General features: G+C 40.2%; 1 protein-coding gene across 2 annotated transcripts in view; it reads right to left on the bottom strand.

The window, feature by feature from the left end:
• CRYBG1 (crystallin beta-gamma domain containing 1) overlaps window positions 1-27,592 on the bottom strand; it is a 206,664-nt gene that overhangs the window by 16,558 nt on the left and 162,514 nt on the right. For both annotated transcript variants that reach the window (XM_019929506.3, XM_019929507.3), the window contains 6 exons: window positions 26,713-26,852; window positions 13,396-13,522; window positions 10,556-10,591; window positions 9,148-9,296; window positions 8,332-8,458; window positions 8,094-8,239 (listed from right to left, as the gene is read on the bottom strand). In XM_019929506.3, coding sequence (XP_019785065.2) covers window positions 8,094-8,239; window positions 8,332-8,458; window positions 9,148-9,296; window positions 10,556-10,591; window positions 13,396-13,522; window positions 26,713-26,852 — 725 coding nt within the window. The remainder of the gene's footprint in view (window positions 1-8,093; window positions 8,240-8,331; window positions 8,459-9,147; window positions 9,297-10,555; window positions 10,592-13,395; window positions 13,523-26,712; window positions 26,853-27,592) is intronic.

Genomic DNA, 27,592 nt, shown 5'->3' with positions numbered 1-27,592 from the left:
GAACAAGAGAGGCGGCGATAGTGAGAGGTCCGCGCACGGCAGTGAAGAGTGGCCCCAGCTTGCCACAACTAGAGAAAGCCCTCGCACAGAAACGAAGCCCCAACACAGCCATAAATAAATAAATAAATTTTTAAAAATTAAAAAAAAAAAAGAAAAAAAACTATCACACCCATTTGGATAAATATACATTGTATAGCAACTTTCATTTGTTTTACTAATAAGTAATCTGAATAATTTTTCTGGTTCTCCATTAATCTTATAGGAGCAGATAGATTTGTCTGTAGGATAAATCAAAGTGGCAAGTGAAAGAGTATCTTTACATGAACCTTTTGGTGTTCTCGCTTATCAAATCTTATTCCCTGAGAAAACTCCAATAAGCCCATTTCTCTATATTTCTTTCTAATTCTATTCTAAGGAAACAATTTGGACTTTAAAGAAGTAGCTGTAAAAGTTCTTTTAATAAACAAGTCTTTCTGTTATCAATGTTAAAGTATTTTTCCAGAAAGATACTACAGGAAGCTATGTCTCTATTACACAACAAACCACACTGGAAAAAAAAAGCTGACATAAAAAAATGCTTAAAAAAAAAGATAATAAAACAGCTAAATAATGAAAATTTTGTTTCAATCAGGATTTCCAACATGACACAACTACGTAATAAGCAAAATTGAACAAACTCTTGAGAATACTAAGAATGAATCTCTTTTGGAATGTTTTCATATTTATCTTTTAAATGATCCACACTCAGAGAGGAAAATCAACAAATTACTGACGCTATTTCTTATACAAAGATAAAGTCTTTGAAGGGACAAGAGTTTTTCAATTCTGTTATATTCAGGAGATACTGTTTTCTCCTCAGTTAATTCATAGCCCTATATTGATCCTCTCACAGCTTAAAGAAATAATACCTTTATGCCCATATATATGCTCAGAACTTTCCAAAATGCATTCACATCTATTATCACGTTTAATCTTTTAGGGATGTAACACAGAATAACAAATAATAAACCTGACTTCTATTAGATCTAGCCCTTTAGCTCTAACCTTTGTGCTCTGTTGCCTGTGCTTAGTCATGCTGGCTCTGCACCTTTGTAAAGGAATGCTGCCTATTGCCTGAAATACACATGATGGTCCATTCTCAAGGCTCTGACCTTTAAAGCTTTAGTGTAAAACTTTTCCATTCACATAGAGATAAATCAAGTTGCAGAACAGAAAATAACAACTGTCTTGTGGAGGTTTCTAGGAACACTGTGACCAAACCTACGTGGACAGCTGCAAGAGCAAAGGATTCCAGCACCAAGAAGTTGGCAACAACCTACCACAGCCCCTCGCCTTTTAGTATAAAAGAAGCCTGAATGCTAAGTCGGGGAGGATGGTTCTTTGGGCCACTAGCCCACTATCTTCTCCGTCTGCTGGCTTTCTAAATAAAGTCACTATTCCTTGCCCTAACACCTTGTCTCTCGATTTACTAGCCTGTTGTGCGGCGAGCAGTACGCACTTGGACTCGGTAACAGGGAGGTACTGGTTTTCACATTTTACTGAAAAGAAAACCTAAAGACAGAAAAAGTAATTCCTTTATTCATTCAACAAACTGATTGGCCGTTTACCATGTGCTGGGAACTAGACTGGCACTAGGAATGCAAGATGAAAAAAAAAGACAAAATCCTTGCCCTCAAAAGTTCAGAGATGGGTACGGAGCATCACGTGGTATTATTTGTTGGTGTTTGTTCTGAATGGGAAGTGACCTGTCAGTTAGTGGCCAGGGATGAATGAACCCTTGACCAAGTCTCCTGAGGCTCACCAGGTCTCTTCACCTTGTGACCCGAACTGCCACCTACCCTTGTAGTTTTTTCATTTACCATTCCATTAAGCCATACCTAAAACAGCCCACATGCTTCACAATTACAACAGATTACAATTTTACTATCTAAAGGGTTTGACTTAAAAACTCAAGTGCAGTTATTACTTGGAAACGAGCAGCCATCAAGAAGAACACTGTAAAAAAAAAAAAAAAAAAGAAGAACACTGTAAAAATCTCAAGTGATGATGAGCTACGGCAGCTAGTATCTGGGGACTCATTTCTGGCCAGCTGAATGGAGAAACTGCTAGAAGCACTAATCACAGTCTATTTCAGAAAATGCCGCTTTCCCACTTCAGAACCTCATTAGCAACTTTAAAATCCTATTCTTCAACATTGTGAAGTGAGGAATTAGGAGGCCTGGTTCTAGGTGTGGTCATGACATTAACTTTCAGATAACTTTAAAGAGGTCATTCAACCTTTGTCAAAGTCCGTATTTTCATTTTTAAGTAAGGGCATTGACCAAGATCCCAGTGTTGACAGGGTGGGAGGCTGTACAGCTCACAGGTGCCTCTGTGTGTGGCCTCTGTTCACACAGCCTTTGGCTTATCACGAGTCATGAAGAGAAAAGAAAGCGGGGGCCCAGAACACTGCTATGTGGGGAGGAATTTCTGCAGAGCAAGTACATCTACTTTACAAAAGCCAAGACCTAAAAACAAAAAAAATTAAAGAGGATAAGACATATTACAGAAAAGTAGTCTTGGCAAGGCTCTGGGTCTATAGCAAGTTAGAGGGAAACAGAGAGGGTAAAGTCCTTTTTGCTTGATTATTTGATTTTAAGGTTTGGAGGGAAAACAGCCAGTGAGGAGGGAAAGTCTGAATATGCAGGAGAGAAGGTGACAACTGAGCAAACCTTGGATGACACTTTAGCCAGTGCTTTTTTAAAAAAAAGCACAACTGTGAGTACTGTATTTCCCTATAAAACAAAATAAATGACCTGTAAGAAAATACCCAACACCCAAGTATGCCTATCTAACCCACTGAAGTTGAAAAAGGAAAACCATTTATTAAAATGTCACTTGAATTGACAATAGTGTTGTTTTCCTTCCAAGATGCAGCCCCCAATCCAAAATTCATTTCTGAGATTCTCTGGTATATCTATGATCTAGAGTCTACTTACAACTTACACCTGAAACTCTTAAGAAAAAAACTCCTTCCTGTCCTTGTTTAAGCATATTCCGTACATGTGAATCAACACTCCTCTGTCTATAAGATTGCCAAGTATAAGGACAAACGGGTCTTAGCCTCCTGGGGTCACTGCTCAGAATTTAAGGGCAGCAGGGCAAACCTGCCCTTCTGTGGAGGGAAAAGGAAAAAACTCAAAACCAACACTTTAAAAAAAAATCTGGACTCTACAAATATTTCATTTTGCTCTGAGTTTTAAAAAAATTAGTCCAGTTTCCACTATTTGAACAAGAAGACAGCACAGAACTAGAAAATGATTAGGAGGGATGTGTAAAGGCAACTCTTTTGATGTTTCAACAAGAAACAAAATGCGGTTCCTAAAACCTCATTTGCTGGATTTGCAAGGATGCTTCCTGAAGGCTGTTCTCAGTTTCAGAGCTAATACTGAGTTCACCACCCAGGGAATTTATTACGCATGTGATAGTGGCGCATCTCAACCTTCCCATCCTGCAGGGCTGAACTCCAATGCTACCTCCTCCAAAGTCTTCCCTGTGTCCAAACTGGAAATTAATCTCTCTCTGCCGTGGATCCCCAAAGCACTTAATCTTTCTGTATTTTGTAGCAATAATTAGGTTTCATATAAATACTGTAACTTCTTTGAGGATGTAATACAATGCTTTGCACATAACAGACCTCAATAAATATTTAGCAAACGATGGACTGAATGAAATATGAGGAAGCAGCTGGCCCTGGTAAGTACAGAAGCGCTTCTATAACCACAGAATTTAAAAGGAAGTTGTGTGTGTGTGCGCGCACACATGCATGCCTCCTTTCAACTTCCTCCCAACAACAAAACTCAACTGCTACAACCCCCCCCCCCAAAAAAAGCCTAAGCCAGGAAATGTAACTAGAAATAACTAAAAATAGAAACATATAAAAGCAACATTTTATAAAGGAAAGGGATTTTAAGTAAGGGTTGGATTAAAAAGAGAGACTGGCTCCAGGCACAATAATTCTACAGGTGCTAAGAGCATAATCTACATAAATGCCCTAAGGGAATTCCACCCAGCATCCTTTTGCTTCCTCTGCTAGGGTGCATGACTGGGCTCTGACTAATGAAACCAACACACCTGGTGAGTATGAAAATGTGCAACTGTTTCCCCACATTGAGTTGGTTATTGTATTTTCCCTCTAAACCAACACAAGAATTTAGTGATCGTGACTAACACTAAAAGCATATTACATTGTAGACACATCTCAAATATCCAGGGCTATTGTGGGAAGCCCCTTGAAATACAGTAGAGTTGAGGTTAGAATGACGCATAGTCTATGTTACTCATAGCATAAGAGCCTAACACCAAACATTTTTAACAGAATCGGTGTCAAATGATTTCATATGACCATTTAAGAATACTCTCACTTATAACAAATTATAACTGACATCAGCCTGGACCATAAAAATAACTGTATAACTCACTTTAACAGACATCTGCTTTTGCCAATCCAGTATCTGTACCCACTCTTTCTGATGTGCCTGGGGAACTCCTCAGCCCTATATACACTAGTACTCCCCATGGGGCTGACCCTATATCTCAGCTGCAGGGCTGGGCATGTAACACAGGCACAGCCATCTCCTTGGCTACAGCAATTGATTCAGACAGGTGCACATGACTTAAGCATACAGAATCAAAGTCAAACCTGGAACTTCTGTGGGAAAGAGAAGCTTTCCCCTAGAAGCAGTGAGATTTGAGAACAAAAGCAAGATGCTCCCACCACAGGTCCCAGATAGAAAGCGGAACAGGGAAGAACAAATCTGACTCCATACTGGATCCTTTTCTTTACTTTAACCTTATTGCTTTTGCTACAAGTTAATCCCTAAAGGGATGTTGCCATAGCTTAAAGTCAACAAAATAGCCCACCTCTGGGAACCCTGCCTCCCATGCCCAAGTGTTAAGCTAAAATACTCTTGTTTGAGTTCACAGGAAACATCTCCACAAACCTGGCTGCAGGAAAGAAGAAATTAGCACATCCTCTGGGGAGGATGAACCAGAACCAAGTATTTGCAACAATGTATCACCTTTTTAACTTTACCTCCTCACCTCCCCCTGTTTGTTCTATAAAAGAAACTAGCATCCAGGGTTTCCCTGGTGGCGCAGTGGTTGAGAGACCGCCTGACGATGCAGGGGACGTGGGTTCGTGCCCCGGTCTGGGAAGATCCCACATGACACGGAGCAGCTGGGCCCGTGAGCCATGGCCGCTGAGCCTGCGCTCCGCAGCGGGAGAAGCCACAACAGTGAGAGGCCCACGTACTGCAAAAAAAAAAAAAAAAGAAACTAGCATCCAAACCCCAGCAAGATGGCTCTTTTGGACACTAGTCTGCCACCTTCTCAGTCTCCTGGCTTTTCAAATAAAGTTGCTATTCCTTGTCCCAAAACCTCGTCTCTCGATTTATTGGCCTGTTGTATGGCGAGCAGTAGGAGCTTCACCTCGGCAACAAAAGTACCTGCCTAAAGTGTAGCCAGCATAGCAAAAGCGTGGTCAAGAGACAGAGAGAGACCAAGTCCTAATGACAGTGTCTGAATCTGCGTTTGCCGTGACGCAAGCAAAATCTCTCCCAGGACTTTTCAGTTATGCACGTCAATATATTGCATTTTTATCATTTATGCACGTCAATATATTGCATTTTTATCATTTATGCCAGTTTAGACTGACCTGCAGTCACTTGTGTCCCAAAGAGTCTTGACTAATCATCTTTCAATAAAAACTTACTTTAGCATTAGTAAAACATTCAACTGCTAATTCCAGGTACACTGAAACAATTATTTTTATATTAAAATAACATAGAGCCCAGAAATGAACCCACCTACATGGTCAATTAATCTACCACAGAGGAGGCAAGAATATACAAAGGGGAAGACAGATTCTTCAATAAATCATTTTGGGAAAACTCAACAGCTACATGCAAAAGAATCAAATTGGACTACTTTCTCACACCATATAAAAAAATAAACCCAAAATGCATTAAAGACTTACACGGAAGACCTGAAACCATAAAACTCCTAGAAGAAAACACAGGCAGTAGGCTCTTTGACATCAGCCTTAGCAGTATTTTTTTGGATGTGACTCCTCAGGCAAGGGAAATAAGAACAAAAACAAACAAAAGGGACCACATCAAACTACAAAGCTATTGCCACAACAAAGAAAACTATCAACCAAAGAAAAGGCTGCCTACTGAATGGGAAAAGATATTTGCAAACAATGTATCTGGTAAGGGGTTAATATCCCACATATACAAAGGACTCATACAACCCAACATCAAAAAAGCAAGCAACCCAATTACAAAATGGGCAGAGGACCTAAAGAGACATTTTTCCAAAAAAGACCTAGTATGGCCAAGAGGCACATGAAAAGATGCTCAATATAATTAATCATCGGGAAAACGCAAATCAAAACCACAATGAGATATTGCCTCACACCTGTCAGAATGGTTATTATCAAGAAGGCAACAAACAACAATTGTTGGTGAGGATGTAGAGAAAAGGTAATCCTTGTGAACTGGGTGAGAATGTAAATTGGTGCAGACACTGTGGAAAACAGTATGGAGGTTCCTCAAAACGTTAAAAATAGAACTACTATACAATCCAGCAATTTCACTTCTGGGTATTTTTCCAGAAAAAAAAAAACCACCAAGGGCTTCCCTGGTGGCGCAGTGGTTGAGAGTCCGCCTGCCGATGCAGGGGACACGGGTTCGTGCCCCGGTCCGGGAAGATCCCACATGCCGCAGAGCGGCTGGGCCTGTGAGGCATGGCCTCTGAGCCCGCGCGTCCAGAGCCTGTGCTCCGCAACGGGAGAGGCCACAGCAGTGAGAGGCCCGCGTACCATTAAAAAAACAAAAAAACCCACCAAAACAAAAATACTAATTCAAAAGGATATGTGCACCTCTATGTTCACTGCAGCATTATTGACAATAGCCAAGATATGGAAGCAACCTATTTATCTACATGGATAGCTAGATGTGGTCTGTGTCTATATATATATATATATATATATATATATATAAAAATTATATTAGCCATGAAAAAGAATGAAATTTTGCCATTTGTGACAACATGGGTGGACCTAGAGAGTATTATGCTAAGTGAAATAAGTCAGACAAAGACAAACACCATATGATTTCATCTATATGTGGAATCTAAAAAACAAAACGAACAAACATAACAAAACAGGAAACAGTCACAGATACAGAGAACAGGTGGTTGCCAGAGTGGAGGGGTGTGGGAGGCTTAGTAAAGTAGGTGAGGGAAATTAAGAGGTACAAACTTCCAGTTACAAAATAAATGAGTCACGGGAGTGAAAGGTACAGCATGAGGAATATTATCAATAATTATGTTATATCTTTGTGTGGTGACAGAAGGTAACTAGACTTATCATGGTGATCATTTGAAATGCATAGAAATACTGAATCACTATGCTGTATACCACAAACTAACATGCTGTTGAAAGTCCAATTATGCTTAAAAAACAAACAAACTCATAGAAAAGGAGATCAAATTTGTGGTTACCAGAGGTGGGAGTCGGGGGGGGAGGGGGAGTTGGAGGAAGGGGGTCAAAAGGTACAAACTTCCAGTTATAAGATAAATACTGGGGATATAATCTAGAATATGATTAATATAATTAACTCTGCTGTACATTATACATGAAAGTGAGGAAATATAATGGAGCAGTTGTAGGACCACAGGAAAATCAAATGGGACTTTGTCTCAACCTCAGGTTTCTAATGTTAGATCACTATTATTATTTGTTTCCCATCATAAGAAATTCATGAGTCCTTTCCATGAAGAATGACAAGGGAAGTGGATCTGCAGATTTCTATCATGAAACTCAAAAGCCTGCTCCAATGTTATATTACACATAAAAAATACTATATGAGAAAGATTTTAAAAAGCAGCTATTAAAATATAGTGGCAGTAAGTATTAAATGGCTGACTTCATGTTTTAGTTTTTGAGATATGTACTTATTGAGTGCTACTCTGGGTCAGAGACTCCATTACTTTAACACAAACCAAAGCGAAACCCATATTTAAAATCCCAATTGGGTTATTGCACTTACACTCCACTCAGTACATTAACAGACTGTGTCTTCACTCCGTATCCAGTCTCCTTTAAATCAGCAACAATTCCTAATACATCAATACTGGAACCTTTGGATCCAAAGTTTTTTTCATTGTACATTATCATGTGAGCATTTGAAAAATCCTATTGAGAAAAAAAAAATTCAAAATTCAAAGGCTAGCCGTTTATTATCCCAAAACGCCCTAGTATTAGCCATTAGCTTTTCTTTGACTTACACCTAATACAGGTCGTAAAGACTGAAGTTCTCCACTGTAGCCTCCCCAGTCATTCCAGTCCTTATATTCTCCTTCTTCAAGCAAATACTGATGACCAGTAAAGCCAGGCTTCTCATAAGCAACCCAGCTACAACAAAAGAACATGAAGGAGTAGAAATTTTCAGTAGTGTTAAAGTATCAGTTTCATTGACAAATATAAATAGCTATAAAGCTAGACATGGACTCATGCATTATGACTATTGGAATGCTTCCCTAGCATTGAAGAGACTAACAGAATGGCCCCAAGAAATCAACCTAAGATGCACACACCAACGTTCCGAGAAGGGGTATGGTGGGGTAAGCGTGCATGCGTACATGTGTGTCTAAGAACTGACTCAAAAGAACTTCAGCAAATAAAACTGAATGAACTTTCTTCCAATAGTAATTAAAACATTGTAGATTTTGGGCTATTTACACGCCATTTTCAGTGTACAATTCTAAAGGAAATACGTTAAGATCTATAAAGTGCAAAATATGATCCTAAAAAATAGAAAGCAAACTAACAGTTCAATAGTTTGGAGCATAATATTAATAAACAAGACTGTAGATTTGATCAATCTGGATGGGCCACTTTATCAGCCTTGCTCAGCTGACTGACCCCAGAACAGCCCATCAAACTGCTGTCAGATCCAGGTCACAACCAGCTGAAGAAAACATGTTTGAAATTCACTCTACCATACAATCTGGAATGCTATCTTTGGGAGAGAGAGAACATGTATTTTTACTTTATTAAAGGGAATAAAAAGAAATCCTTACAGGTCACTCCTGTCTACTTACATGCCTCTTAGAACTTTCATAGATCCCACTGATGTAAGGGGCAAAGGTTCATTTCCAGTTGTTTCACCTCCTTCCATGATAAAATTACACACCTCTTTTTCTAGTTCCATACATTTTCCTTCAAAGAAAGGCTTCTCATAAATAACTACCTATAACATAAATGAGATATGCTAGTAATTTGTCGAAAGTTAAATATCTCAATAGCCAAACATTAAATTAGTCACTTAATATCACTAAGTCCTGGAACACAAATTAAAATGTTCTAATATTTTTTAGGGCTTCCCTGGTGGCGCAGTGGTTGAGAGTCCGCCTGCCGATGCAGGGGACATGGGTTCGTGCCCCGGTCCAGGAAGATCCCACATGCCGCAGAGCGGCTGGGCCCATGAGCCATGGCTGCTGAGCCTGCGCGTCCGGAGCCTGTGCTCCGCAACGGGAGAGGCCACAACAGTGAGAGGCCCACATACTGCAAAAAAAAAAAAAAAAAAAAAAAAAAAAAAGTTCTAATATTTTTTAAATTAATTAAATAACAGTATCTTGTAATTTTTTAATAAATTTATTCATTTTTGGCTGCATTAGGTCTTCATTGGCTGTGCGCAGGCTTTCTTGAGTTGCAGCAAGCAGGGGCTACTCTTTGTTGTGGTGTGCAGGCTTCTCATTGCGGTGGCTTCTCTTGTTGTGGAGCATGGGCCCTAGGTGCACGGGCTTCAGTAGTTGCGGCATGCAGGCTCAGTAGTTGTGGCGCACGGGCTTAGTTGCTCCGCGGCACGTGGGATCTTCCCGGACCAGGGCTCGAACCCGTGTCCCCTGCCTTGGCAGGCGGATTCTTAACCACTGTGCCACCAGGGAAGCCCCATGAAATGTAATTTTAAAAATCAGAAATTTTTTTCTGCTGTGGTGTAGCCTGAAGTCAAGGTTCAAAAGACAGTTTATGCATAATTGGTTTTTGTTCAATGTCTATAACTGATATTTAGAATTTTGCTCAGGCCAAACTAAAGGAACCAAAGTATTCTAAGTTGCTTTAAAAATGAAACAAACTATAGATCAAACTATGTGTCATAGATGTGTCAAGTAGAACTAACAGAAAGAGCATTCGGGAATAGGGAGAACTTGTCTTGAGAAGTGAGGTTTTTCCTTGCTAACTGGCAAGTAGCAACAGGTCCTGCAGTTAGTAAATACAACCACAAACTACAAACTTAATACAACAGCGAACGCTTTGAGCCACAGCTATGCATACTGTTAGTGACAACTGGTGCCGTCAGCATCACCTTCCAGCCTGAAGGATGCCGTGTAAGTTGGACAACTTCCTTTGGCTGCAATTATGTTTTATGGAAGCTGATATGTAAAATCACACAAGTATTACCTTCGTGGAGATGGAACGGGAATAAAATTTTTAAAATACATAGATTACCTTTGGATCTATAGGGAATTCAACTTTACGGCCACCCTGAAAAGAAAAATAACATAATAAGAAAAGCCGTTTGTCACTGATACGTTACCATTTTCTATTACCCACAGCAGTCTGCGGTAAGCCATGGAACTGCAGAGCAACCACATTCCTGTTTGTTTAATCAATGCTGAGACAGTTCTAAAATTACCAAAAACGCAGGGAAGATATAGGAAGACTTAAAGCAGAGTCTCACAGAGGCGGTCTATAAGCTGAATCTGTACAGTAGCTGTGCTTTTTAACCAAATGAGTGTTAGGGTTTTTTTTGTTTGTTTGTTTTAACTCAATAAACTTCTCAAAAAAAAATGCGTATTTCTCACTTACCTTAAAAAGGAGTCCTAAAATCTGACATCTCTGGACCCAAATTCTCACAGGCAGCAACCTTCACCATCTGCGCTTATTAATTGGGCTCACCCTCCAGCCAGGATACAGGCTGCGGTTTGCCTGTCTCCACCTCTTCCGCAGTTCAACTCCCTGCCAGCCTACTCACGCCTATTTGCTGCCTGGCCCCGGAGGCATTTGATTTTGCAACCGCTGGCTTACAAAACTGTTGAAGTTCCCTCAAGTTCACAATATGATCTGAAGGACTTTTGAAATAACCAGGTAAACTGTTAGATAAATTTAAAGCAGCCAGAAGGATGGGTCTATGGGGGTTGCTCTATTTTTATAATAAAAATGGTTTTTTTAATCAAAAATCTCACTAAAAATCAACCACAGAAGAGGTATCTCATACAAATATTAAGTAGGGTAAAAGTTAAAATCAGCAGTGGGAAAGAAGGATAGTTTTCACCTCTATGTTTAAAAGCCTTAAAAAAAAGTACAGCCAAAGACACTCAAATACAGCAAATGAACTGTAATTATAAAGGAATGTGGCTGATTTTATCAACAAACCAGGGCTCACACAGCCAAGTAAGTACGCTTTTCAAAAGTAATCCTTTCGGAATGCTGTGAACTTCACAGTTCTGCTGCTTACCATTAAAAACTGCCACCAACCCACTACCGGGCATGTACCCTGAGAAAACCATACCTCAGAAGATACATGTAGTATGTGGTGGTGGCGGTGGGGTGAACTGGGAGATTGGGCTTGACATATATACGCTAATTTGTATAAAATAGATAACTAATAAGAACCTGCTGTACAAAAAAAATAAAATTTACTTACGTAAAAAAAAAACAAAAAAGATACATGTACCACAAATGTTCACTGCAGCACTATTTACAAGAGCCAGGACATGGAAACAACCTAAATGTCCGTTGACAGACAAATGGATAAAGAGGACGTGGCACATATGTAAAATGGAGTATTACTCAGCCATAAAAAGGAACGAAACTGAGTTGTTTGTAGTGAGGTGGATGGACCTAGAGTCTGTCATACAGAGTGAAGTAAGTCAGAAAGAGAAAAACAAATACCGTATGCTAATGCATATATATGGAATCTAGAAAAATGGTACTGATGAACCTAGTGGTAGGGCAGGAATAAAGATGCAGACATTGAGAATGGACTTGAGGACACAGGGGGGAAGGGTAAGCTGGGACCAACTTAGAGAGTAGCACTGACATATATATACACTACCAAATGTAAAATGGATGGCTGGTGGGAAGCAGCCGCATAGCACGGGGAGATCAGCTCGGTGCTTTGTGACCACCTACAGCGGAGGGATAGGGAGGGTGGGAGGGAGGCTCAAGAGGGAGGGGATATGGGGATATGTGTGTGCATACAGCTGATTCATTCTGTTGTATGGCAGAAACTAACAACATTGTGAAGCAATTATACTCCAATAAAGATGTATAAAAAAAACCTGGCTTCAAAACCTGAGGTGATTCTTTCATACATTCATAAAACTAACAAAACTTTGTTCTTTGAAAATGGATTTAACTTTAGAAAAAAGCCCAACACTATTTGCATGAAGACCAGCAGACATCTAGGTAAATACACTACAAGCTTTGGCAGGAGGGGTAAAATTAAGATAAAAAAATTATCTTCCTGCCTTTCTAATTTGTCTCAAACTGCCTCAGAAGACAATCACGAAGCGGAATTTCAAGAACACGGTTTAACAGGAGCCTCACTCATGCGGTAGGTTTTTAGTGAGCACCTACTACAATGCAGCTCAACATGGGTTGAGCTGCAGACTGGATCCTCCCAAGGCTTAGAGTCTTGCAGATGAAACAGACAAAGAACAAGGCAAAATACAGGGAAGGAAGCACAGGCCCTTTCTAAGGCAAAAGCTTTGGAGAACAACACTCATTCCGACATCCAGCTCCAGGGCCCCCAAAGCTGCCACCCGCCTGGCCTCCTGTCACTACAACTGGCTGGTCCGCAGCAAGCCCCGTCCTTGCCCAGCTCCGCCCTGGATCATGCAGTGTACTCTGAAACCTTCACCTAAATTAACCCTGCTTGGTTTATAAGACCCTCTTGAATTATCGTGAAGCTCTCCTAATTATCCCCCTTCTCTTTTCTAACACCTACAAGTTGGACTTTATCTGCCCGTCCTCCTGTTCTTCCCCAAAGGTTTAATTCTTCACTTTCTCACTTCTGCTCTGGGCCGAGCTCTGCACACACATCAGTGGCTCTGCAAGGCCGAGAACACCTTGAAGGCCAAGGTCATCGGCTTATCCACATTTTTTCATCTGTAGCATCTAGCAAGTTAACCTTTCTATTATTTCTATCTAGCAATAGGTCCCATCTTCTACATATTTGTTTTTAAAAAGTCTGCTTTATTGCTTTAAAGTCACATCCCATGAATTACCAAAGTTAAGCAAAGAATTACTGATTCTAAGAACACATCGTTGGATTCCATCTTTACCATTTTCAGAGGCCGCATGGATCCAATATACGCCTCCTCTGTATCCCAGAAGGATAAGTCAGGGTATTCACCAGGTTCCAGGATAAAAGGGACACCCTGAAATCCAGGCTCTTCGTAAATCAGCCATCTAAATAAGTACCAAGGAAGGAAGAAACAGAGACAATTCATCATTTCTGTCAGTGGGACACAGCACCCCACTAATGAGAGAGGAACAGAGCAGGAGAGGATGTGGATCTGGACGATGTACGGTGACACTTAGGTAACAGAGCAACATTAAACTCAAGGAGGAACAGGCCATTATATGCGCCTCTTCTTGAGCTTTTACTAGTCTCCCTGGCTTGGCTGTCTTTGTCCACTTATTTTACTTTCTACTATGAATTGCTTCAAAGTGTAAATGTCTCTATTACTTCCAAGTAATGAAAGTAGTTATCTTTTGCACTATATGTGTTTAGAGAGGCTCTACCCAGGAGATCTCAAATGTTTTAAAAGGTTACATCCCATTTGTAACCAAAGAATAGGATGTTCCACCTAATAATTTTTCACAATCAAAAATTAGTAACATCTAGCAAAAGAGCTTACAAGGAATGCCACTCAGAATTCTATGTAATCCTCACAACAATGCTATTGGGAAAAAATACTATTGTCCCCATTTTACAGATGAGGCTAAGTAAATTGCCCAGGGTCACACAGCTACAAGTACCAAATGCAGGGCTGATTCTAGCTGACCCCAAAGCCAAGCTCCCAACCATCCTTTGACAGCAATGCTTCTCTTTCCAGAGAGTGCACTGAACGTAATTTCACAATGACTCAAGATCATCGCCGTGAGTATGACTCAATGCACAGTGACGTCTGTGGGGCTTTTGAAAGTCTAAGGCTGCTTGTTCCCAGGCCCAAAGCTTGTTGAGCTCTTGGACGTGATTTTTATGGCTTTTCAGTAGCACACCCTTCTATCAGACTTGTCAGCTGTCACGTCTGCTGCAGTCAGAAAATCAGAAGCCTCACCCTCCTCTTCGTAAACAAATAAGGAATTCTCAGTGATCACTCACACCCGACAATTCTTTATTAGTCTTGCTAAAGCATCCTAGTTGGGGTAACGTGACCATGTTTCCCGGAATACCGAACCAAGAAGAGGATGGCTGTAAAGGCAATCTTTTACCAGCAAAATGGTTCTGATTCTCCCCTCTTTGTTTTTCTCTTGTTCACAATTTTGGCCCAAGGGCATATTTTTGGTGATGGTTTTTGTTAAAGATTCCCCTGGATGAATCAGCAACTTCGTTCGACTAGTTATACAGAGTTTTATAATCAAAATCCCACTGAAGACCTGTCAACACACACACACACACACACACACACACACACACACACACACACACACACACACACACACACACACACACACACACACGAATGCTGAGAGGCTGTGTGTGGTGTATGGGTGCGGGATCAAAACTAATCCACAGGGTTAGAAGTCAGGATAATAGCTACAAGGACAACCAGGAGAAGGCAGGAATGAGGGGGAGCTTCTAAGACACTGGTTGTGCACTATTTCTTGATCTGAATGGTGGCTACATTTTGCAAATTCACTCAGTTTACACATGTATGATTTGTTGTGTATCTTTTAATACAAATGTTATATATACTTCAGTAAAAAATTAAGGGAAAAAAGAGACATCTTTTAAATATCACTGCAATATCCCTAAACCACAAGAAAGCAGAGGCTAAGGGTGGGGCCCTCTAAACCTCCTTTTGTTTAAAGCACGACAGTTAAGGATGCATTATGTCTTCATTGGAGCTCAACGCTCTCACACGCGCGCCGCACACTGATGCCCTAGCTAAATAATGGCAACTTGTCATACACTGTGGTATCTGGCAAACTAGCCAAGGGCCTTGAAGTCTGACTCTTCACAAGTAAATAGGGTGAATATTTCATAAACACAATGGACAGCTCATAAACCAGTGATTCTGAGATTCCGACATGATGCTTACTGAAGTACCCTTTCATTCAGTCTTTCCTTCTATAGTTTGAGGTCCGAGGGTATGTATTCATCTGATACTAAATATCTCACTTTCCTTAAAGCACATGGTTTAGTCACAATAACATTCATAGAAGAAAGGTAATTTGGGGTAAAGGGTAATTTCTCAAAAAACTGAACATATAAACTGCCACACTTGAAAAGACTGCTGTTCTGAGGGTTCCTCCTCAGTGAGTGAGTGCTAAGGGCCTCCTGGGTAACTCAAACAGACATTTATGAATGTTCGGTGGACTCTGGAATTTAAAAACTCATATACAGAGTGTGATCCTTTTCCCCTAAATTCTATTCCAACAAGATACATTATTCACGAGGCGCTCAAGAGAGGAGGAAACTACCTTCAGGCAGTGTTATTTCATTTTCTAAAGGTATTCTTTTATTTTCCCATGTACTCAGATAATGAGCTTTTGCTTACATTATGAATAAACAGCATGACTATAAAGAACTTTTTAAAAAAATAACAGAAGTATACATACAAATGAATATTGTTGAACTAATAACAATGGCCATCCATTCATTAAAAACATTTGCATAATTACTCTTTCAGAAATACCCTTTGAGTCAGACAAGAAAAACTGGTCTTATCTTAAACAAACACTGTTCTCAAACAAACAAAGAAACAGTATTTCCGGCTGGATCCTCAGTCTTATTCTCCAGACATGGCTGCACATGAATGTTGGCTACGTACAGAAACCAGCGGGGTACTCAAAAGATTAAGTATGAACGTGCCAACTTTGAGGTTATTCAGAGGAGGGTGAGCTCTGAATCTCAAGCGGGGAAATGTGCCTTTACAATGGGGAGATGTGGGAAGCACCAATTTAACCAAGCAATCAAACTTGGGATCATTAATGAGAAGCAGGCTGGCATGTACCACAAGTTGTGATACAGCATGAATATACACCACTATCTACAGGAAGTAGCAACCTTGTCAAAACTCTTCAATCTGCATCTGATCATACCTGCAGACTCAACCACCTCTATACAGAAAATTCAGGTGACAGAAGAACGAGTTAAATGATATCATGAGGAAACACTCAGAAAATCCAGAATGTAGCACATTCTCTAAGCAGCTAATCTAAATTCTTCAAAAAGTCAGTGGCTGGGACTTCCCTGGTGGCTCAGTGGTTAAGAATCCTCCTGTCAATTCAGGGGACACAGGTTTGATCCCTGGTCCGGGACGATCCCACATGTGGCAGACCAGCTAGGCCCGTGCACCACAACTACTGAGCCTGCGCTCTAGAGCCCGCGAGCCACAACTACTGAGCCCACGAGCCACAATTACCGAAGCCCACACACCACAACTACTGAGCCCATGTGCTGCAATTACTGAAGCCTGTGCACCTAGAGCCCATGCTCCGCAACAAGACAAACCATCGCAATGAGAAGCCCGCACACGGCAAGGAAGAGTAGCCCCCACCCCCCGCAACCAGAGAAAGCCTGCATGCAGCAACAAAGACCCAACGCAGGAGATTGGTTCGACCCAACGCAGGAGATTGGTTCAAGATGGTGAAGTAGAAGGACGTGCTCGCACTCCCTCTTGCAAAAACACCAGAATCACAACTAACTGCTGAACAATCATCAACAGGAAGACACCGGAACTCACCAAAAAAGATACTCCAAAGACAAAGGAGAAGCCACAATGAGACGGTAGGAGGGGCGCAATCACAATAAAATCAAATCCCATAACTGCTGGGTGGGTGACTCACAAACTGGCTGGAGAACACTTATACCACAGAAGTCCACCCACTGGAGTGAAGGTTCTGAGCCCCACATCAGGCTTCCAAACCAGGGGGTCTGGAAAAGGGAGGAGGAATTCCTAGAAAATCAGACTTTGGAGGCTAGCAGGATTTGATTGCAGGACTTTGGCAGGACTGGGGGAAACAGAGACTCCACTCTTGGAGGGCACACACAAAGTAGTGTGCACATCGGGACCCAGAAGAAGGAGCAGTGACCCCATAGGAGACTAAACCAGACCTACCTGGTAGTGTTGAAGGGTCTCCTGCAGAGGCAGGGGGCAGCTGTGGCTCACCAAGGGACAAGGACACCAGCAGCAGCAGTTCTGGGAAGTACCCCTTGGCGTGAGCCCTCCCAGAGTCCGCCATTAGCCCCACCAAAGAGCCTGGCTGGGTAGGCTCCAGTGTTGGGTCACCTCAGGGCAAACAACCAACAGGGAGGGAACCAAGCCCCACCTATCAGCAAATAAGTGGATTAAAGTTTTACTGAGCTCTGCCCACCAGAGCAACAGCCAGCTCTACCCACCACTGGTCCCTCCCATCAGGAAACCTGCACAAGCCTCTTAGATAGCCTCATCCACCAGAGGGCAGACAGCAGAAGCAAGAAGAACTACAATACTGCAGCCTGTGGAACAAAAACCACATTCACAGAAAGACAGACAAGATGAAAAGGCAGAGGGCTATGTACCAGATGAAGGAACAAGATAAAACCCCAGAAAAACAACTAAATGAAGTGGAGATATGCAACCTTCCAGAAAAAGAATTCAGAATAATGATAGTGAAGATGATCCAAGACCTCAGAAAAAGAAGGGAGGCAAAGATCCAGAAGATGCAAGAAATGTTTAACAAAGATCTAGAAGAATGAACAAACAGAGATGAATAATACAATAACTGAAATGAAAAATACACTACAAGGAGTCAATAGCAGAAACTGAGGAAGAAGAACAGATAACTGACCTGGAAGACAGAATGGTGGAATTCTGTTGCGGAACAGAATAAAGAAAAAAGAATGAAAAGAAATGAAGACAACCTAAGAGACCTCTGGGACAACATTACACGCAACAACATTCGCATTATAGGGGTCCCAGAAGGAGAAGAGAAAGAGGAAAGACCAGAGAAAATATTTGCAGAGATTATAGTCGAAAACTTCCCTAACATGGGAAAGGAAATAGCCACCCAGGTCCAGGAAGCGCAGCAAGTCCCATACAGGATAAACCCAAGGAGAAACACACCGAGACACACAGTAATCAAATTGGCAAAACTTAAAGACAAAGAAAAATTATTGAAAGCAGCAAGGAAAAAACGACAAATAACATACAAGGGAACTCCCATAAGGTTAACAGCTGATTTCTCAGCAGAAACTCTACAAGCCAGAAGGGAGTGGCATTATATACGTAAAGTGATGAAAGGGAAGAACCTACAACCAAGATTACTCTAGCCGGCAAGGATCTCATTCAGATTAGATGGAGAAATCAAAAGCTTTACAGACAAGGCAAAAGCTAAGAGAATTCAGCACCACCAAACCAGCTCTACAACAAATGCTAAAGGAACTTCTCCAAGTGGGAAACACAAGAGAAGAAAAGTACCTACAAAAACAAACCCAAAACAATTAAGAAAATGGTCACAGGAACATACATATCGATAATTACCTTAAACATGAATGGATTAAATGCTCCAACCAAAAGACACAAGCTTGCTGAATGGATACAAAAATAAGACCCATATATATGCTGTCTATAAGAGACCCACTTCAAACCTAGGGACACATACAGACTGAAAGTGAGGGGATGGAAAAAGATATTCCATGCAAATGAAAATCAAAAGAAAGCTGGAGTAGCAATACTCAAATCAGATAAAATGACTTTAAAATAAAGAATGTTACAAGAGACAAAGAAGGACACTACATAATGATCAAGGGATCAATCCAAGAAGAAGATATAACAATTATAAATATATATGCACCCAACATAGCAGCACCTCAATACAAAAGGCAACTGCTAACAGCTATAAAAGAGGAAATCGACAGTAACACAATAATAGTGTGGACTTTAACACCTCACTTACACCAATGGACAGATCATCCAAAATGAAAATAAATAAAGAAACAGAAGCTTTAAATGACACAATAGACCAGATAGATTTAATTGATATTTATAGGACATTCCATCCCAAAACAGCAGATTACACTTTCTTCTCAAGTGTGCATGGAACATTCTCCAGGATAGATCACATCTTGGGTCACAAATCAAGCCTCAGTAAATTTAAGAAAATTGAAATCATATCAAGCATCTTTTCTGACCACAATGCTATGAGATTAGAAATGAATTATAGGGAAAAAAAAGTAAAAAACACAAAAACATGGAGGCTAAACAATACGTTACTAAATAACCAAGAGATCACTGAAGAAATCAAAGAGGAAATCAAAAAATACCTAGAGACAAATGACAATGAAAACACAACATGGGATGCAGCAAAAGCAGTTCTAAGAGGGAAGTTTATAGCTATACAAGCATACCTCAAGAAACAAGAAAAATCTCAAATAAACAACCTAACCTTAGGAACTAGAGAAAGAAGAACAAACAAAACCCAAAGTTAGCAGAAGGAAAGAAATCATAAAGATCAGAGCAGAAATAAATGAAATAGAAACAAAGAAAAAAATAGCAAAGATCAATAAGACTAAAAGCTGGTTCTTTGAGAAGATAAACAAAATTGATAAACCATTAGCCAGACTCATCAACAAAAAGAGGGAGAGGACTCAAATCAATAAAATTAGAAATGAAAAAGGAGAAGTTACAACAGACACCACAGAAATACAAAGCATCAAAAGAGACTACTACAAGCAACTCTATGCCAATAAAATGGACAACCTGAAAGAAATGGACAAATTCTTAGACAGGCATAACCTTCCAAGAATGAACCAGGAAGAAATAGAAAATATGAACAGACCAATCACAAGTAATGAAATTGAAACAGTGATTAAAAATCTTCCAACAAACCAAAGTGCAGGACCAGATGGCTTCACAGGTGAATTCTATCAAACATTTAGAGAAGAGCTAACACCCATCCTTTTCAAACTCTTACAAAAAATTGCAGAGGAAGGAACACTCCCAAACTCATTCTATGAGGCCACCATCACCCTGATACCAAAACCAGACAAAGATACTACAAAAAAAGGAAATTACAGACCAATATCACTGATGAATATAGATGCAAAAATCCTCAACAAAATACTAGCAAACAGAATCCAAGGATCATACACCATGATCAAGTGGGATTTATCCCAGGGATGCAAGGATTCTTCAATATACACAAATCAATCAATGTGATACACCATATTAACAAACTGAAGAATAAAAACCATATGATCATCTCAATAGATGCAGAAGCTTCTGACAAAATTCAACACCAATTTATGATAAAAACTCTTCAGAAAGTGGTCAGAGAGGGAACCTACCTCAACAAAGTAAAGGCCATATACGACAAACCCACAGCAAACATCATTCTCAATGGTGAAAAACTGAAAGCATTTCCTCTAAGATCAGGAACAAGACAAGGATGTCCACTCTCACCACTATTATTCAACATAGTTTTGGAAGTCCTAGCCACGGCAATCAGAGAAGAGAAAGAAATAAAAGGAATACAAATTGGAAAAGAAGTAGTAAAACTGTCACTGTTTGCAGATGACATGATACTATACATAGAGAATCCTAAAGATGCCACCAGAAAACTACTAGAGCTGATCAATGAATTTGGTAAAGTTGCAGGATACAAAATTAATGCACAGAAACCTCTTGCATTCCTATACAGTAATAATGGAAAATCTGAATGAGAAATTAAGGAAACACTCCCATTTACCACAGCAACAAAAAGAATAAAATACCTAGGAATAAACCTACCTAAGGAGACAAAAGACCTGTATGCAGAAAACTATAAGACACTGATGAAAGGAATTAAAGATGATACCAACAGATGGAGAGATATACCATGTTCTTCGATTGAAAGAATCAATACTGTGAAAATGACTATACTACCCAAAACAATCTACAGATTCGATGCCATTACCAATGGCATTTTTTACAGAACGAGAACAAAACATCTTAAAATTTGTATGGCGACACAAAAGACCCCGAATAGCCAAAGCAGTCTTCAGGGAAAAAAATGGAGCTGGAAGAATCAGACTATACTACAAAGCTACAGTAATCAAGACAATATGGTACTGGCACAGAAACAGAAATATAGATGAATGGAACAAGATAGGAAGCCCTGAGATAAACCCACGCAGGTATGGTCAACTAAACTATGACAAAGGAGGCAAGGATATACAATGGAGAAAGGACAGTCTCTTCAATAAGTGGTGCTGGGAAAACTGGACAGCTACATGTAAAAGAGTAAAGTTAGAACACTCCCTAACACCATACACAAAAATAAATTCAAAATGGAGTAGAGACCTAAATGTATGACTGGACACTATAAAACTCTTAGAGGAAAACATAGGAAGAACACTCTTTGACATAAATCACAGCAAGATCTTTTTTTGATCCACCTCCTAGAGTAATGGAAATAAAAACAAAAATAAACAAATGAGACCTAATGAAACTTAAAAGCTTTTGCACAGCAAAGGAAACCATAAACAAGACGAAAAGACAACCCTCAGAATGGGAGAAAATATTTGCAAACGAATCAACGGACAAAGGATTAATCTCCAAAATATATAAACAGCTCATGCAGCTCAATATTAAAAAAAACAAACAACCCAATCCAAAAATGGGCAGAAGACTAAATAGACATTTCTCCAAAGAAGACATATAGATGGCCAAGAAGCACATGAAAAGCTGTTCAACGTCACTAATCATTAGAGAAATGCAAATCAAAACTACAATGAAGTATCACTTCACACCAGTTAGAATGGGCATCATCAGAAAATCTACAAACAACAAATGCTTGAGAGGGTGTGGAGGAAAGGGAACCCTCTTGCACTGTTGGTGGGAATGTAAATTGATACAGCCACTGTGGAGAAGAGTATGGAGGTTCCTTGAAAAACTAAAAATAGAATTACCATATGACCCAGCAATCCCACTACTGGGCATATACCCAGAGAAAACCATAATTCAAAAAGACACATGCACCCCAATGTTCACTGCAGCACTATTTACAATAGCCAGGACATGGAAGCAACCTAAATGCTCATCAACAGACGAATGGATAAAGATGTGGTACATACATGCAATGGAGTATTACTCAGCCATAAAAAGGAACAAAATTGGGTCATTTGTGTATATGTGGATGGATGAGACTGTCATACAGAGTGAAGTAAGGCAGAAAGAGAAAAACAAATATCATATATTAACACATATACGTGGAACCTAGAAAAATGGTACAGATGAACTGGTTTGCAGGGCAGAAATAGAGACACAGATGTAGAGAACAAACGTATGGACACCAAGAGGGGGAAGTGGCGGGGGATGGTGGTGGGATGAATTGGGAGATTGGGATGGACATATATACACTGATATGTGTAGCATGGATGACTAAGAAGAACCTGCTGTATAAAATAATTAATTAAAAAAAATCATCACAATGGGACTGCTAGTTTCCACTTAAGATGGAGAAAGCTGTGAAGAGTGTTATCCTAACAAGAAGAAAAAGCTGGATAAAGTAGAAGATTACAGAATTTCTTGAACCCACCAGAGAGTTGAAATCTAAGAACAGGTCATGCCTACAAGTAGGGATATGTACGAGCACAGGCCCACCTGAGTCAAGGCAGAGAGGAAGATGGGGCTCCCATCCAAGTGGGCCTTCTTTCAATAGATGACAAGTCAACTGAAGGTACAACATTGAGCCACACTTAATATCTTAACCTAAAAGCTACTTTCAGAGGATTAGTATTTGGAGTTTGATTGAATTCATTAGTCATAATTTTTACATGTGGTTATATAACATAAAACTTTTAAACAATTCTAAAGAATTGATCTAAAGAAAAGATCAATTCTTTATAGCTTTCTTTCAATGCAAAACATTTCTAGAGGCTAAGACTCCTGTGAATAGAGTCCTACTTAAAAAAAAAAAAAAGACCCAATGTAGCCAAAAAATAAATTTAAAACAAACAAAAAGAGTAAGTACAGATATACTCATCAATATGGGTAATCTTAGAAACAACGTAAAGAAAAAGGAACAAGCCACACGGACGTTTGATAACATTTTTATGACGTTCAAAAGCAAGCACAACTAAAACAGTGCAGGGACAGATACCATAGGATGAAACTATAAAATAAGGGAATGAGAAAACCACAAAGTTTCAGAGAGGGGTCACACACGTAGAGGAGTCAGGGGGATGGGAGCAGGCGGGCTATGCCAGGTCCTGCGGCAGCATTGGTAACGGTGAGGTTCTCAGTCGGGTGATGGGCACGTGGGGGCTTGACTACTAGACTTCGTAATTCACATATACACATATTCTTATATATCAAATATTTCATAACAGCACTGATCAAAAGAATATGTGGCTATTAAAAAATGTCCCTTGACTTCAGAACACCTGCATTCCAGTACCTGTTCTGCTGACGACTAATCCTAACAACTAATCCAACTTGAGAAAGTGACCAAAACCTGTCTCCCTTGGTTAAATGATGGTGTTGGAACAGATGCTCATAATGCTCCCTTTGAAGTTCTAAAATCCTTTAGCTTTGTTTATTAGAACTACACTCAAAACAAGATGCGCCCTCACCTCTACAAGGATGGGTACCAGGATTAGCCAGCTGCTTTAAACAAAGGTTTAAAAACAAATCACAGGCAACAGAATCTGAAAGGAAATGTGAGTTAGAAATGTCTCACTTTCCCAAATAAGAAACCGACAAGTAATACTCTTAATTTGTGTATGTGTAGCAAAACCTAATCCAGAATGAATAGGCCCTGAAATAAATCTCCTAATGGAATCTAAACAAGTACCACGCCCCCTACACCACCCCCAGCAAAATCTTCTCTTACACCAGTTCAGGGGACTGCTGCACCAACAGAAGCAACATGAGCTCGGGTACCTGTTATCAGCTGAATTCTTCCAACCCATTGAGATTCTCCTTGGAGATCTGTAAAAGTACTACTGACCTGGTCCCAAGATGACCAAGTTCAATGACCCCAAACTTTGAGCTGACATCCAAGGCAGCTTCCTATTATCCTAACGGAAATGAAGAACCAGGAAAAAAAAAAAAGTCTACTGCCACGCAAGCCCATCAAAACTTGTAAAACATTACTGGTTTGTAACTACCACCTATAAAACTAGGTTCAACTTACTGTCAAGGTAAGAAACTTTATTTAAGTGTAGCTCATTATGCTTCCACATAGCCCAAGCCTGAGTCATGAAACCTTCCAGACATGGAGATTAAAATATTATGGCAGACGCCTATTTCATTCTTCTAAGGAAAGTGATATTTCTCAACATTAAATGCTTTGAGAAAAAAGATGTAGAGATCTCTTTGATGTGAAAAAAATAAAAGGCAGCAAGAGATGAAGACACTTTTTTTGTTTAGATTCCTCCTTTTCTTACCAATCACTAAACACAAAAGTGCCGGAAGCTCAGATGCCTTTTCTGCTCTTTACACTCACTCCCCGATGAGATCTTATCTAGCACCCGGTTTGGATACATTCTCCGTGCTGATGACTCCTGATTTTATCTCCAGCCTCACCCCAATCCCGAATTCCAGTGTCATGCATCCAGTCACCTTCCTGACCTCTTACTTGAATGTGCAGTTGACATCTCCAACTTAACCTCACAAACTCAACTCCTGGATTTCATTCCCCCTCCTAGTTTTCTCCATTCTGGTAAATGCTGGGGACCCAAACCCTGGACATTTCTCAGCCCCTCACACCCCACATAAAATCTGTCAGCACATGTTGGTTCTGTCTTCAAAATGTATCCAGAATCTGACCATTTTTCACCACTACTATCATGCCAAGTCACCAAAACCTCTTGCCTATGTAACTGCAGTGACCTCCTCACTGGTTTCTTTGCTTCCATTCTTACCTCTTTACAATCTACTTTTACACAGCAGCTAGAGTGATCCTCCTAGAACACAAGTTAGATCAAAATCCTCCAATGAGTTCTCACGTCACTTGGAGCCATCTAAAATCCCTCCCAAGTCCTTCAAGGTCTGACATGACAGGAGGCCTCTCTCCCATCACTGGTCCTCCTAGCTCACTCTACTGCAGCCAGACCTCCCACCTGTTGCCCAAACATCCCCTGGAGGGCTTTGCAAATGCTGGGCTTCCTGCCTAGGACACTCCCCTGCTCCGCCTCCCTCAGATGTCCCTCAGCTGACTGCCTCATTTCCTCAGGTCTCTGCTTAAAGGTCACCAGGGACCTTCCCGACCACTCTCTAATGTAGCACTTCCACTGTCCCTCTCCATAATTTATGTTTCTTGTAGTATTTACCTTCGGACTCATTACATATGTATTATCTTATGCATATTCCATTAATAAAATCTCTTGAGCAGTCTCTGAATATATAACTTATATATATAACCACTGAATATATTATGAATTGATTAGAAAATATACACAAAGACAAAATTTGAAAAGAAGATTTTAAATAATATATAAAGAAGCTTTAGTGTTTTTTCCTGCATCTCAGTGGATGTCTGTCACATGCCCTGGGCTGTGCGCTCCACTGCAGAAGCCACAAGCTTCAGTTCTGCAGCCTGAACTTTCTAGCCTTATTTCTCCTCTGAGATATTCCCATTTCCTTCAAAATACCCTTGCAATTTCCTGTGATTTTTGAAACCAACATTCTAGGGGCTTTGGAAAGCATTGTGTGAAAATGTTAAAGGAAGTAGCATGCATGTTGGCCTCCATCCCACCTGAAATATCAGGGGCACACATGTTTTAATTACCCCCTTTGAATTACCCTGAAGGTATAATCTGCAACTCAGCTTTGAATGAATCAGGTTCCTTTGCAAAAAGGAAATTCCCACATTAAAAATGCAGTTTTTGGACTTCCCTGGTGGTGCAGTGGTTAAGAATCCACCTGCCAATGCAGGGGACATGGGTTCGAGCCCTGGTCCAGGAAGATCCCACATGCCGCAGAGCAACAAAGCCTGTGCGCCACAACTACTGAGCCTGCGCTCTAGAGCCCATGAGCCACAACTACTGAAGCCTGCGCGCCTAGAGCCCGTGCTCCGTAACAAGAGAAGCCACCACAATGAGAAGCCTGCACACCACAACAAAGAGTAGCCCCTACTCGCGGCAGCTAGAGAAAGCCCGTGTGCAGCAACGAAGACCCAACACAGCCAAAAATAAATAAATAAATTTTTTAAAAAAATGCAGTTTTCTCCCTGCACTTCCTCCAAGAAATCATCATTGTTTATAAGAGAGCTGAATCATAAGAACATAGGTAACACAGTAACCAAAAATATCAGATTTTTATGTGCCTTATCAAAAAAATAATAAAACCTTGTAGTCAATAATTACTTGACAGGACAACAAATCAGAGACAGAGTATCTTAAGTCCTCCTTTTACACTCAAAAAAGGGCTTCATTAGAATTGTATTGGAAATAAAATACTCACGTGCCCCAATGTACTTTAATGGAACAAGTCTTCTGCATCATACCAAACCCCTGCATTTCTTCAATATCATCAAAGTAGGAATTTAGAAGTCCTAACCCTTCTGGTTCAGTAAATAAGTCAATTTGACTAACTCTGTAATCCTAAAAAAAAAAAAAAGAAAAATGAATACACGTATACATGTATAATAGTACACCATGTATTAAACTCTACAGTAAGCTCATTATTCTTCTTTTCAAATAGTTAAAAGAAGCTTTAAATATACAATAGGTTGCACAGATCACCTGCCACTTTATCCCTTTCCTGTTTTCACCCATGACCTAATAATATATGATCTTTCGGGGCAGACACATTGGTTTAGTCATATATCTCAGCGTTACATTCAAGCAAAGAGCACCAGAAATGTATTTTAGAGTTTTGGAACATAGTTATTTCTCTCATCCTTACAAACAAACAAACAAAAAAACAAAACTGCTTCGCTTTCCTTGGTAACATGAGTTTTAGTTCCTTTGCTCTCCTGTGACCGTCCATGTCCAGGGATACTAGTTTATAGAGTGGTTGCACTTGGAATCTTCCTCAGCTGTTTTGTGCCCATAAGCCCCCTGTGGTAACTCTCCTTGACTATGATGTCGGCTTGGTCTAAGTCATAAAAGGCAAAGGCACACGTTTATGGTGATTTAAATCTCTACACTTTAGTCACTATTCCATGCACTGCACGTCCATCAAACACTCTACAAAAGGCCTCTCCTGGCTGAGTGCCTGAGCCCTGATCGAATGTTTTTTGAACCTCTTCTGTGTTGCAGAGCGAGGTGAACTGAGGTACAGAAAAAATGGTTAACACTTGGGTCAGTTTAGGGGCAGCTCTTTCAAACATTAACAAAAG

Source organism: Tursiops truncatus, chromosome 12, assembly GCF_011762595.2.
Source record: "Tursiops truncatus isolate mTurTru1 chromosome 12, mTurTru1.mat.Y, whole genome shotgun sequence".
Taxonomy (NCBI): domain Eukaryota; kingdom Metazoa; phylum Chordata; class Mammalia; order Artiodactyla; family Delphinidae; genus Tursiops; species Tursiops truncatus.
The sequence above is the reverse complement of the archived record's forward strand: the minus strand, read 5'-3'. Positions and strand labels throughout refer to the sequence as shown.